We start from the raw sequence: 15,524 nt of genomic DNA on the forward strand, positions 1-15,524 counted from the left end.
CTGCTGCCATGTCATCTAAAGAGCTGAACAGTCCCATTATTCTGGGGTTTCAATATTGGGGTTTAGTCCATATGTGTACAGTTGCTATTTTACTACTGTTGTTAAAATACATTAAACATTTATTATATGCCAGGCTCTGTGCAATACACTCAACCTACATTATTGCATTCAATGTTCACAACAACCTTTTGAGGTGGATATTATTATTATCCCATTCTACAATAAGAACACTCAGCTTGGCCCTGGCTGGATGGCTCAGCTAGCTAAGAGTGTCATCCTGTACGTCAAAAGGTTGCGGATTTGATCCCCAGTCGGGGCACGTATGAGAGGCCACTGATCAATGTTTCTCTCTCGTATCAATGTTTCTCTCTCTCTCTCAAATCAATAAAAATATCCGTGGGTAAGGATTTAAAAAAAGACAAGAACACTGCAGCTTGTAGAAGCCATGGTGCCGAAGGGTAGTGATAGGATTTGAATCCAGGTCTGTTGACTCAAAGCCTGTATTTTTAAAAATTGCAACCCCATACCCCAAAGTCTACTTCCTGATGCTCTTTTCTGCTTTATTTTCCCCTTTTCAGGTAAGCACCAGGAGGGCAGGAATTTTGCTTATTTTGTATACATCTGTTTTCCTCATGCCTAACGGAGTCTGGTAGTGCCTATCACAGTGTAAGTGGTCAATAAATATTTGTTGAGTGAATGGATATTTAAGGAAAACTATAGGGGTATCTTGGAAAACAATTACAAAAGAACCTCACAAAACTACTTTGCCACAAGACCGCTCTCATTTCTGTGATTTATCCTGTGGACTAGAATCAGGTCCTAAAAATTTCTATTTTTTAAAAATGGTGGGATGACTGGTACATGCTTTAAAATGGATGAAATACTGAAATAGAAAGGGTTATCCAAACGACTGCAAAGAGGAGAAAGGGGCCGTACAGCCCACATGCAGCCAGTGGCTACTCTGAGATTTAGCAGCTACTTAGGTATTCAAATTGCCAAGATGTAACAATTATTACAATCGTACTAGTATAATACTAGAAGCAGTGCTATTCCAACAGACTTCCTAGAATTAAGACATGCATCTTTAAATCATATATTTTAAGCATTTGTTCATTTTAATTTATAGTATAAATTTCCAAAACAAAGGAATATTCCAATTTTAAGTGCACTTTGGATGCTTATGTCATCTGTGATAAAAATCCAAGTAGCTCAATTATAGTTTATTAAATGAATTGAAATCTATAACCCAAACTTAACAAATTTTCTATTACAGAATGTATTTATGCTAGGACAAATACAGTCAAGCTCTTTCTTCTTAACCAAAGCAGATATGTGCTGGAATATATAAATGCTGGAGGGGTGTAAAATCCTCACTATTCATACTTTTGACTTAATAATTGCACAATTTACCTCATCATCAGGAAGCACGTGCCAAATCGATATTGTCTTTTCCTCAACTTCGTTGTTGATAGACAAATACGAAGGTTGATAGATTTTGGTTGGTTCTAATATCAACACCTTGAAAACATAAAACAAAAAATGAATTTTAGTGACTTAAAATTCAAACCACATATAGCTGACATAACAACACAACACTGATTAGTGGATGAAGTTCTGGGTCCATTGTTGGGTCCTTTGCATATTTTATGACATAACACAATTATCATGAGTTCCAATACATGACCTTTTATTGCTAAAGAAATTGGGAATAAAGTTTTGAAGTCCATATATTGGTTTGGCTAGCCCCAAGGAATCTACTGATGGTACTTTTTAAAAGCTTTTATTTTTTTCAGGCAATATATACTCTATTTCTCTAAATACAAATGTGTCAAAGAAAGGCAGAAATGTGGTAAAACAAATAATTCTATACAAAGAAAGGAAAATACTCCATATATAGACTGTCACATAGATGTATGGTTTTCATACTCAGGTAAATGGATTGAGGAATGATTTTGGTTAGTATTGAAAAGAGCTTATATATAAACCAAAAGAATGGACATAGCTGTATGAAATAAAAATGTTTTTACACTGTTTTCATGATACAACTGGTGGGGTTTTGGAGATATATGAGGGTTATGTGGTGAGCTGAGACTCACCATCAAAGGATTGCATGATGCATTGTATTATTACTAATATCTCATTTTAGGAGCAAATGACATTAAAATACTATATATTACTATACATGTCCTTATTTCAAAGGTGCTGCAACTATTATCTATTTTGTACAGATGTTTAAAGGTACCTGTCTAGCTCAAATTTCCTATGCAGACTTAATCAGAAATGTTGAAAATAATAAAAATAAAGCTAATTTATAATTAGCAAAGAAACTAGAATAGTTCTTTCTGCTCCACTGCTTAAAACTCAAAATAATTGCCTTTTAAAACTGATCTCGTATCAAGCAAGGGTTACCCAATGAAAGTGGAGGGGAAATCCCTTCAGAAGGCTCTGTCATCAAGGAACTCACAGTACATTATAACCTAAAGTGCAACCTAAACAGGAATCTGGGTCAGAAACTGACTTAGCCATACACTGCAAACCCAATGTATTTATTTCATATACACTTATCATAATAGTAAGTTGAGTTAAATTAAAAGTACAGAGAACTAGAGAAAAGGAATTAGGAAAACAAAATTTTCTTTTTACTCTGAAAACTTTAAGGGCATAAAGAATTCTTGGTCAGACTCTAACTATGAATATAAGATAGAATATACCAAAAAATAAACACACAACAAGAGCTCAAAGGGGAACATATTCTGAATCAGGAACATACCAGGTGAATTAAGGTCCAAATCCAATCGACAGAGTTAAGTGGTACTGGTTAATAATGAAAATAAAATTTCAATCTAAAGTTTGCAGAAATAGTGCTATCAAGTCTGAGTATCCCAGTGCTTGTGAAATTAAAATGAATAATAGGGAATAAAAGGTGGGTTCCCAGGCCAAAATAGCATCCAAGTCACTGCTTTGAGGATATACCTTGTTCCCTAATTACATAGGCATACTATTTAACATTATAAAGCACAGCACAAGGTTCTCTCCTGTCTCCTTAAATTTTGTGTTTATTGTTGTCCCAGGTATTTCTAAAAGATAAAATCTGAACTATGTATTCCTGCCTTGAGATAGGAAATAAACACTGGTTGCAATGATCACTGTCTAACATTTGTTGAGCCCTTCGATCTGTCCTTGAAATGACAAAATATGAGGACTTTGTAGCATGCATTCGGAGGCCAGAGAAAAGCAGAGAAAAGACAAAGAAGAAGAGGCAATTTGACAAAACCATCAAGACTCAACTCTTTTGAGAGTACACACATTCTTGCTTTTAGTTTCTGGTCTTTTTTTATTGGTTAACACTACAATCAACTAAGAGACAGCATGGCCTATGGGCTATAAAAAGTAGACATTAACTGAATTACCATACTCCACTTCCCCTCACCTGACATTAGGTGATGAGTTGAGGAACGAGAATGGATATGGTAGTGAGGTGAATGGAGACAATCAAATTAAATATTTTCAAGCATAAGTCATCTTGGTTTTAGTAAGATCCACTTCAGAAGAAGGATAATGTTATTACCCCAATCAAGACCTACTGTGAGCCACGGAACATGCTACTCTGAGGACATGACAAGTTGCAATGACAGCTATAGTCCGACAGGGAGCAGAAGTTTGCCTTTCTCTGTGCAGTGGATCATAGGTAGCCAACTCCAATGATTGCAGGGAGTGGGCCTTACCAGGTAAATGAGTGAAGCCTGATGAATGGGACTGTAATTAGCATCTTAAATGATAGCAGGTAGTTGGCTCAGTAGATTGTCACTTTTGGAGTATGTAGTCACAAATTGCCAGTCCCTTTCTTCCCTTAAGCAGTTGAAAATCTGGAGTGCTATGTGAATTCTCCTGACTTTTCACTTGCTTTCTTTTTATAAGTTGCATTTTTCAGTTGAAATACTCCACCTTTTCACCAATTTTCCTCTTCCTTAACAAAGCACTTAGGTTATTTGAAGTCCTTATCTGGTGACTCCAATATGTGATTCACCTCCAGGTCTGCCTCTATGGGCAGTCTTAGCTCTTCATTATCAGTCACATTTTCCTGCTTCTTAGCCTGTCTAGTAATTTTTGATTACATCTGAATTACATTGCAGCCGCTTTGAATTATAGCTTTCCAGAGGTTGTTTTTTTTTTTCCTAGTTAGCAGTTAAATATCAGGGTATCATATTGATCCTATCAAGGTTCAGTTTTCCTCTGGTTTTGTTAGGGTGGGTCGGTTTCAGTTTTGCCCTTACTCCTGGGGGGTGGGTTTCTATGTCTCAGCTAAGGGCTTAGGGTGCTCACCAAGGTCTCATTACTCTAGGTTGGCCCATAGTCCAACATTTTATCCCTGCATGGTTTAAGCTCTGGAGTATCTCCTCAGCTTTCAGCCTTCCAAAGATGCCCTCTGCCACTTCTGGTCATGATTTCCTAAATATAGCAAGGGCGCTTACTGAGATAAGGTCTCACCCGAAACTCAATCTTAGTCCAAGACTGGGACCTACAATTGTGCTTATTCACAACGTGCTTGCCACTTGTTCACAGCATCTAAAACAGCCAAGCAGAATCCTGGGTTTCTCTTCCAGGCTCCTCCTATTGCAGCTGCCTTAGAGCCCCAAACACTGATACCTGCCTGGTCTGCCCCGTGAGAATGCCACTCCTTGCTACCAGGCTCTGCCTCCTTGGGCTGCAGCCAGAAAAATGACCTCAGGGAAAAACTCGTGGGCAAAGGTGGGGCTCAACTCAAGCACTTCCCCTCAAAAAAAAAATCACAGTACAGTGATAATTGCTGTTTCATGCCTCCAAACAGTTGTTTTGTATACTTCGTACAGATTTTATAGGTGTTTGTAGCAATACCGATACCATTTACTCCATCACAGCACTGAAGGTCCAACTCTTTATTTTTAAATGGTGGCAAAAAATCCTCTTTTTTTTTTTCTTTCTTTTAAATCACTGAGTGGTCTTTTAAACATATGAACTTAATCGTATGCACAACCTCACATGGAATAAGAGAAACACTAAGTAAAACTACCCCAATAGACCATTTTTCAATGTAAGTTTAGCAGAGGTACAACTCCGATAACATACTTTCTGTAGAGACTTGGGGAAAGTAGTCAGCCTCATATGGGGATGGTGGGAATGTCCGATGATAGAGTCCCCGGAGGGCAGCATGGCAACACGAATCAATTCCACTTCTGGGAATGTACCTTGCAGACACACGTGCACATGTGCAAAGCAGCACAGGTATACTGGTGTCCCATTTTAATTTCCGTTTTTTGACTACTTAGTTTTCTCTTCACAAAATTTGTTCATTTTTCTTTTTCTTTTGCCTATAAATTATAAGTTGCTTGTTTTTTTTGCATAGTAGGCAAATTGATCATTTTGAAACATTAGTTATTAAATATTCTCTCCCTGTCCAGCATTTTCCATGTTTATGGTGCTATTTGCTGAATAAAATTTTGAATTTTTAATGAAGTCAAATTGGTCAATATTTGCCTATTGGGCTTTTAGGTCTCACTTAGACTATACACCTATATTCTGCTAACTTATCTCTTCCTATTTTCTAGTTTTATTTTTTTACATTCACATTATGACAGACTAAGTCATAGTAAGCTAATTTAAATCAGCTCAGAATAGCTCCTATGAATGGTTTCCTCTCATAGCTAATTTTCTAGTCGATCAAGTCAACAGTCAATTAAATACTTGAGGTCTGTGCTGTCTTCTCTCACCACCCTGTTTACGACCATCCGGGCACCAGCTCAAGGCAAGCTGCCAGCTCACTCTGAGATAAGTATTCTCCTTGCTACCCAGAATCTGGGATAGAAAATAAAGTGAAGTGCTGCAATTTAAAAGGCTTTTCAACAAAAGATCCTGATGTGTTGAAAGCTTCTGGAAGCAAGTGTAAAGAAAGCCTGTTAATGCCGGCAGTGGATTTAATTAAATCAAACAGATAACACTATCAACGTCAAGTAGAAAATAAGATTTTGAGAAAAAAATTGAGAGGTGTCACCATCTCTGGTGATGGGAGATTGAGACTGAATCTGAGAGAGAGATGCATAGCATCACTCTGATGTGGGAAGAGATTAATGCACACAGTGAATGGCCAGTCACTCTGCACTGGAGGCTAAAGCTGGGCTGCTTAGGTGGTATTTCCAGAGCTATCAGGATGGGGATGGCACGAGCTGAGAAGGTGAGCAATATACTTTTTAAAACAGGTGCATCAGTATCATGCATTTAAATATATATAGTTTGATGGAGCTCAGCTAAAATGAGTTGCAGACCAAAACCTACAAGTCATCGTTTTCCATGATGTAAAGCATTGTAAACAGTGGTTGTGGATACTACTTCTTACCTCTGACTCACGTGGGTAACGAGTGGTGGAGATGGAATAGCAATGCAGGTGAGTCTGACACTTTTCACCACAATAATGGCAACTGAGATTCATGATAATGTCAACAAAACTGCAATTTGAATTAAACATACCCATCGGTCTGGTCTGAAGAGATGTCTTGACTTACTCAACTAACAGAGACAATATTTTCTCGGGAAAGTGCACTTTACCACTTACAAAGAGAAACCACCAAATTCCACAGCAAAACATAAAAACATATCTCACTTCTTTGAGTTTGAGAAATTATTTTAAAATGTTAGCTAAAGCAAACCAATGTGCAGGAAATAAATGCATTAACCATATGACTGTTGTTTTAGAACATGGAAGTCAGCATATAGAACGGTTACAATCACAGTGCAAGAGATACTCTAAATAAAAGACAAAGTAAGACTATAATTAGAGTTAAGATAAATAACTTTAAATACTCACTGGAAACCTAACTACAGTAACATCTGTCTTTGTGGCCTCCACGAGGAAATCCATCCAGAAGTCCACGAGTTCCTGTATGGCCACCGGCTGTTCTATAGTCGCTTTCACAAAATGCTTATAGATCAAAATGGTCTCTACAATAGACTTGAGGTACCTAAACATTAGAAGATATAAACACATAAGAGGCAAATTTAGAACCACTTGTTCCCATGTATCCTAGTGGGCTTAAATAACTTGGACTAGCTGATGCATCTTATAATATGATTTTTAAAATAATGCCTATATTCTATTCAAGGAAGTGGTTAATACATTGCTTTATAATGTACTTCCTTAAGAAAGCTCTTCTAAACAGACCCTTCATAAGAGATCATTACTTTGCCTGAAGCAACTCAGCTTACATGAATATCCCCAAATCAGATAAGACAGCTAGTGCCTCCAAAAAAAAGTTAGAAAAAATGAGAAGCAAGATAATTATATAAGATAATGAGTATGCAAGCACACTCCTAACTATAAACATGAAAGCTAACATTAAGTTAATGGAAATTTAAGGCACTGTTTCATGGTTATTACTACTGCATAAAATGTCTGCTTTCTTGTCAACAAAAGCCGGGACACCTAAAACAAATCTCTTTGTACCCATGGTTCAGTCTCCACCTCCTCTATGATCAGAATGGTTACCATAAAGAAATAACACATGTGGCTGCATTTAATGCATACATTTATGGGTTCATGTATTTCATGTCACTTGTTGAATGCTCACTGTAAACATACTACTGACAGTATAGCCCTGTTCTCGAGTTGTGCACAGTGCTGAGGAGACAGAAGGTAAAAGGTATTATAGCACCATGTGATCAATATCAATGGAGCTAATAACTAAACAGATATGACTAACAAAAGTCATATGGTCATTGTCAATAGAGATATAACTAGAGAATACAGAAACATGAAAGAAGAAAATGTCACGAGATAAAATAATTACACATGTGTATGTTACGATATCCATGAACTTCTAACTGAATGTGAGGAAGGGTCATAGGTCAGAGTCTGACTTATCAGCAGATGTGATTTATGAGTGTTCCCCAGGTGTGAGGGGCACTGAGGGAGGCATTCTCCGTGGGCACTGAGACACAAGTGCATGGAGCCACAGTGTGGCATGTTCGGTGTGAGCAGAGAGCAGGGGGTATGACAGAAGCTGAGGCTGAAATGACCGAGGACAAACCTTTTTGCCAAGCCCAGGAAATGGACTCGATCCTTTAGGGGGTGAGAGGCCATTGAACTATATTGACTTAAGGATCTCAGTGGAGGGGAAAGGTCCGACATGCATTTTAGAAAGATCACAATGGGAGTGATGGTGAGGAGGATTTGTTGAAAATGAGAAAGTCCTTTAAGGAGCTGTGAGGGCCTACCGTGGTGGTCATCTCTTCAAATGCTTCCCTCTGAGGAAAAGTCATTGTCCTGGGCTCTGAGCTGCTTTAGGCCTTTCTCAGTATCACTGTTAACCTTTAAAAGTCTTCTTAGCTAATGGTCAATCACTACATGTGATGCATAATAAAATCAGCACTGTCTTCCAAAAACAGTCCTCAATGCAGATGGGATTTTGTTTTTGTCTCTTCAACTACCACATACATAATGATGAGACTTGGATGCATGCCAAGAACAATTTGAAATTAGAGAAACATACATATATACAGAAAACACCCAAACGTGTCAGTAAACCCTAAGTAAAAAGAACGGCAATTCCAAAACTGAGATTAGATCATAAAGGACACAAAGGGCAGGCGTTCGGAGCAGAGGCCTGCGAGGTTGAGATGGAAACCGTAAGCTTGCTGATTAGATTTGCAGGTGTAAAGTTTGAGGCTTCTGCATGATTTATGGGGGTGACACAGGGTTAGTGGGTTGGTCAATGTGAGGGAGAGGCTAAGCCGGCCGCCGGCAGACATCTCCTACATCCAACGTCATCAGAACCCACATTCGACACAATTCATGAACATCACTTTACCCCTCTAGATTCTGCACTTTATTCTAGAAGCAAATAAAATAATCTGTCAGTTCACAAATATAACAATTTGAAAAAAAAGTGACGGGAGATGTTTATGAAAAACAATTGTATAAATGCTTAAGTTTATTACCATGCTGGTGTCTTCAGTTTAAAAAGCTTTTCAGATGCTTGAATGACTCTCAAGTGGTCATTGGCCAGAACACTGGCCCCCAGAAAAAATCCAACTTCCCAGTAGCTCTGGAGTTTTTCCAAGTTTCCTTTTTTACCAAGAAGGCTACTAAGCTTCACCCCTAGAAGATGGATAGGAAGCACATTACAAACACACAGCAGCTAGGCAGGGCTGACTTTTTATTAAAAAACAAAATGAGGCTTTCATTCTTCCTTTCGGATTAAAATTGCTTTAAGTTCCTGATTACACAGGGGCTTCAGTTCATTGTAATAATTGTCAGACTAATCATAAAGGGACACAAAAGAAAGTGAAACTTACCCATTAACTTAAAAACCCAAAGATAACTGCTACTGCCACTTTGATGTGCATCATTCCAGAATTTTTATGTCTTCATATGCAAAAATTAAAAGGTGATAACACTAAATGCCTTGGTGTGTGGCCTGCTTCACTCCCTTATTATACCATGGATTTTTCAGTTACTTGAAAGGGTAATATGCTGACATTCTATCAGTTGAAGTACAAATGTATACGGTATACATATTTTGCAAGAGTAAAATGCTACAATAGTTAATAATAATTACATATGCAAAGGAAACAGACAGATTACATTCTCTTGATTACTGGTGCTTTGAAACAACACTTGAAATCAAGTAAAAAAGAATTCCCAATTTTTTTCTTTTCTGTATCATTTGGGTTCTTTTATGTTCTTTGCATTTCATTAAAATTTTCATCTCTATTCCTCCTTGTATTATTTTTGCATTTGTAATTATTTTGCTTAAATAGAATATGGTCTTGCAGAATTGCTTAGTGCCACTAACATCTATAACTGTCAGGAAAATTATCTGATATTTGGGAGTAAGATAAAAAGGTGAGATGCATAATTTCAATATCACATAAGGGTATATCCACTCAAGGACTGTCTAGGGAAAGTATAATTGGTTCATCTCACTATCTACTATTGATTAAAGATCTCAGAGAAGTTTACTTATTAACTTGTGGGTTTTTGTTTAATAGAGATGCAAATATTGGGTTGGCCAAAACATTCATTTGGTTTTTTCTGTAAGGTGGCTCTAGCAGCGCTTAGTTGTCTTTAATTTCATTAGAAACAATTGTTAGGTTGTATTGTGAGAGCTGTCATATCAGCGTGCATTAAAAAAAACTTATCAAAACTGGTGAATTTTTGTGTAGCCATTTTAATATTGAAGATGGAAGAAAATACGCAACATTTTCAGCATATTATGCTTTATTATTTCAAGAAAGGTAAAAACACAACTGAAACACAAAAAGATTTGTGCAGTGTATGGAGAAGGTGCTGTGACTGATCGAACATGTCAAAAGTGGTTTATGAAGTTTCGTGCTGGTGATTTCTCGCTGGATGATGCTCCACGGTCAGGTAGACCAGTTGAAGTTGACAGCAATAAAACTGAGACATTAATTGAGAACAATTAACGTTATACTACGCAGGAGATAGCTGGTATACTCAAAATATCCAAAGCAATAAAGTTATTAGTGAAAATGAAAAATGCATCTTTTATTTTATGGAAAAAGCCATAGGAACTTTTTGGCCAACCCAATAATCTCTGTCTAGTAAAACAGATAATACCTAAAATTATGACCTGTTGAGCATAAACTAGCTTTTTCTAAATCAAACTCAGAAATCTTTTTCTAACATTTCTTTGTTAAATTATCTGTAAATACTCTATTTCTTAAATGCTCTTTGAACTGAACATATCCTCTTATTGGTTTCCATATCAATTGAGTTAACTAAGATTTCTTACATGTGTCCATTTTATATCTCATGAGTTATGAATTTGTATTTTGAGAATTTAACAAAATAATATTTTAAAAATTTATACTTTTTATTATATAATTCCACTTAAGCCATTCCATAAAAATGTCCATTCTTCACATTTTGTGATAAGTTAGAAAGAGAATAGCTTTGTAACCTTAAAATTTCATGAGATAAAAAAAATTACACATGTATAAGCAACAACATCCATGATCTCCTATCTGGACCTAATAAAAAATATAATGAATACGAAGGGAAGAAGAAAGTATGCTGGAAAAATGAGATGTAAAAAACATATCTCTACCAACCTCAGTTGAAAATGAGCATCTCTTTATCATGTCTTAAGTGCAGAACTATGAACCCAGCTCTGATCTATCAGCAAACCAGGTGAAACATGTAAATAGAAACTAAGAAAATGATTAATAATAAAGGGGGTACAATGATCATTTTTAAATAAAATTTTAGATTTATTCTTGAATGCCAGAAGTTCATTCTGGCCTTGGCATAAATCTGTCACATGATCATGACACGAAGTAATTCAGCATTTAGACAAAATGTTGTTTCTATAGCAAACAGTATTTTAGCATATGGGCACATCACAATTTATTTAGGAAATGCAGCTGAATAATTTTTTATTACTATAAATATTCTTGTACACATAGCTTTGTGCACTTATTCAATTATTTCTTTATCATAAAGTCCTAACCCTGGTCTTGTTAAGTACAGATGTATCCATTTTAAGTTTTGATGCATTTTGTCAGGTTCTCCTTAGAAATGATACACCAATTTGCATTCTCATTAGTGGCACCTGACAAAATCTCTTGCCCACACCTTTCCCAATTATGGATACAATCATGTCCTTTCATCTTTACCAATTCGATGGAGGGAAAAAAACATTGCCATTTTTTAACCATTGAAATTGACTGACTTTTCCTGTTTGCACTTCTTTTGTGAATTATTTTTATGTTTTTTTCCACATGATGTATGAAAACTGTTTCTACATGAAGATAGTGTATGAAGTTATAATAATGGCTTTAATTGATTATATTTAGGAGCTCCCCCCTCAAGGAATACAGGAATAAACATCTTATCACATAAAATATCTTTTTTCATATTTAAAAGCCATTTCCATAGGAACGAGTCGTAGAAGTAGTGTTATACTTGGTGCTAGGCAACAACATTTTTAAGGCTCTTGATCCATAGGGCCAAATTGCGAAAGCACTATTATGCATGTACAATTATACTTTTTTACCATGTCCTTATAAGCTAGATATTTTTCTTTAAAAAAGTTTTGATTAGCCCTGACTGGGTGGCTCTGTTGGTTGGAACGTTGTCCTGTACACTATACACCAAAAGGCGGCAGGTTCAATTCTGGTCAGGGCACATACCTTCCTGTGTTGCAAGTTTAATTCCCAGTCAGGTAGTGTATGGAAGGCAACCAATCAATGTTTCTCTCTCGAAAATCAATAAAACATATCATTAAGTGTGGATTAAAAAGAATTCTGGCTAAATTTATAAGCAATAAACAGTATGTCTCTACTACTCCAAATATCAAGTTTCAATAGTCTGTTTAGGCAATTTAAACAGACAGTGTTCTAAAACTGGCTGACTTCTAAGAACTGAATATTCTCTAATAGTTTAGTTTTATCATAGATTTATAGCTTGGCTCTACTATTAGATTTAAGGCCGCTTTAACGGAGAAAGGAATGAAACAGAGCCTTTACTGACCAACTTGTTAGATGCCTAGCATGGTGCAAAGCACATTGCAAATGTAGCTTTCAATCCATACAACCACACAATGAATTACAGATTATCTCCTTTTTGCAGTAAGGAAAAAAGCTCAGAGACCTTTAAAAACTTGCCTAAGGTCATACAGCCTCCATAAATAGTGGAGATTAGATTCTTTCCATTTCAATTTTCCACTATGGAGAGTTACAAACATACATGAAAGGAGAAAAAACAGTACAATGAAGGGCCATATTTTCAATTATTGCTAATCTTTTGCTATTGCTTCATCTTCCTGAATTTTTATTTTGCACCATTTCAAATTAAATTACAGACATCATGACATTTCACCCTTAACTATGGCAGCATATAACTAAAAAATTCTATTCAGTTACTGCACATAACACAAATAATAATTCCTTAATATTATCTAGTATCTGGTCCTAATTCAAATTCTGATAATTCCCCAAATGTCTCTTATAGCTCTTTTGTTCCAAACCAGAATCCAATCAAGAATCACTAATTACATTTGTTTTTTTTATGTTGCTAACTCTCATTTAATGGAACCAATCCACCCACACTTTTTTTCCATGAGTGATTAAAAGGTTCTTTTTTCTTTATTGCTTCCAGAGAGAGGGGAAAGGAGGGAGAAAGAAAGGGAGAGAAACATCAATGTGAGGGAGAAACATCGATCGGTTGGTTGCCTTTTGCTCGCACCCTAACTGAGAACTGAACCTGCAACCTGGGCTACTGCCCTGACTGGGAATTGAACCAGCGACCTTTCACTTTGTGGGATGATGCCCAACCAACTGAGCCACACCAGTCAGGGCCAAAACACTGATTTTTTAAAGAGACAAGGAGAGCTACCTTGTAGAATGTCCTCACGTTCTGGATCTATCTGAAAGCATTTCATGATGGTGTCTGATTTGTTTCTCTAGATCCTGCTTACTATTAACTGGATGTAGATCTTAAGATTCAGGCTAAACATTTTTGGCGAGACTATTTCACAGGAGATGCTGTTTACTCTACATTCACCACATCAGGAGGACCGCGCGAAGCATCCCACTAAGGATGCTAGTTAGATCACTGACAGCCTGATCCCTGGAGAGGGTGTATGGGTACCGATTGTTCCTTTGTAACTAATAAGCTTCGGTATCATGTAAATATGCAAATATAACTTTTTTTAACAAATAAACATTTTCATTGATCCTTGAGAGAATCATTATTTCAACTTCTCTATCATTATCAGTTTTATCATTCTTTCTACGCAATTAGCTAGCATTCTTTTGAAGAATACATTCTCCTGAGCAAAATACAGTTAGTATGCAGTATGCCTTAAGAAGGGCTTTATCTCATCAACTGGATGGACTACAGTATGTCTTTAAAAGGAATAAAAAATACTTAATTTTTTCCCTATAATTTTGAATTTTCTGAGAAATTGGTCACCTCCATAGATAAAAAATGAGTTGACTTAGGCTTGGTGAGGGATTTTATTTTTGTTTTGATTTTTTCTTGATTATCTTTATAGATTCATAGTTTTTTTTTAATATTCAGTAATACAAATTTTATTTTTATTGCTCCTTAAAAATGAGATTCAAATAGTGGTTTGTATGAATTCCAATCGCACTGTTCTTTTATTACATCATCATTACTGTTGGACCTAAACCTATAATTCTGACTCTCTCCCATAAAGTATAATATAGTTAAAAAATTCCACTAAACATGGCAGAATTATCTTTTATTTAGCTAAAGTTTGAATATTAATTTTAAGGTCTGTGAAGCTGAAAATGGGATGAAATGTAAGATGTTATTCTGTGTTCTTAAATTTCAGTTCTAAATAGTTTAAACATCAATGAATTTTTTAAAAACTGGGAAAGTAAAACACACCATAAAGCTATTAGTCATAAATTCAAACAAACACACAACTAGAATTAACTCTTTGAACAACAATGTAGTTAAGAATTGTTTCTTATATTAGAGGTTTTAAGATAATGTTTAGAAAACTTCAGATTTAGTGATCATCCTATGACATCTAAATTTTTAATTGTATACCCTATATAAGTCAAAATATCAAAATGCAACTAAAAAAAGTATTTCATAAAGAAAAGTCTGACTACTATAAAAACTCAGTAAATCAGACTAATTTATATGTTTTCACGGGGTCAAGAGAAGTAAAGGGAGAATATATAAATTACTGAAAAATGTAGTTAAGACATTTAAAATGTTTCTTAGGTATATCTTTAAAATATACCAAATACGTTATTAATTAGTCTTGTTTTTATTGCATAGTATTAACATTATTATATTAGACTATTAAATCCTTTAGTTAACCTGATGTTCCTTAAAAATCCCTTTAATGCTATTTTACAATATAAAAGTAAACTTTGGGTAGGTCAATCCATGTTGATTAGCATAATTTATAATTGAGCAGAATCTAAACTTAGAGTGCATATCACAGAATTTTAAAAGTCTAAAACTTAGTTATTGCAGTAGCTAAAAATTCATTGTCCTATTTCAAGTTTACGTTTTACAATTTCCAAAATTTAAAATTTAACCTCATAATATTTTCAAGTTCTTGTTCAACATATATTATTAAATGAGTTCTCTTTGGAAAAAAATTAAAGTATGTTTCCTTTACAAAGTTCTGTTTACAGGTCCTCAAACCTCAGTGCTGACATCTTTCTTTCTTTTCTAGCTTATGAAGACATAACTGACATATAATATTGTGCAAGTTTAAGGTGTACAATGTGTTGACTGGATATACTTATATATTGCAAAACAATTCCTACTACCATAGCATTAGCTACCACCTCTATCAGGTTGCATGAAACACTTTCTTTTTGTGGTGAGATCTCTCCTCAAAGCAGTAGGTGACCACCTCAATCTATGTGTAACTTAAAAGTGAAAACTTAGAACACGTACATTTTCAAACCAATAGGTTATTGCTTTATCTGCAAATGCAAATGAGTATCAACTCCTTAGTGATCTGGAGGGATCAGTAAAA

The 15,524-nt window shown here is 35.6% G+C and overlaps 1 protein-coding gene across 1 annotated transcript in view; it reads right to left on the reverse strand.

Moving 5' to 3' along the window:
- The window catches only part of MAP3K5 (mitogen-activated protein kinase kinase kinase 5), a 170,207-nt gene that overhangs the window by 68,482 nt on the left and 86,201 nt on the right, over window positions 1-15,524 (reverse strand). The window contains exons 9-11 of the mRNA XM_090279899.1: window positions 8,968-9,127; window positions 6,839-6,992; window positions 1,411-1,518 (exon numbers count right to left, since the gene is read on the reverse strand). Coding sequence (XP_090136025.1) covers window positions 1,411-1,518; window positions 6,839-6,992; window positions 8,968-9,127 — 422 coding nt within the window. The remainder of the gene's footprint in view (window positions 1-1,410; window positions 1,519-6,838; window positions 6,993-8,967; window positions 9,128-15,524) is intronic.

Source organism: Furipterus horrens, unplaced genomic scaffold, assembly GCF_987537825.1.
Source record: "Furipterus horrens unplaced genomic scaffold, mFurHor1.1.pri manual_scaffold_6, whole genome shotgun sequence".
Classification (NCBI taxonomy): Eukaryota; Metazoa; Chordata; class Mammalia; order Chiroptera; family Furipteridae; genus Furipterus; species Furipterus horrens.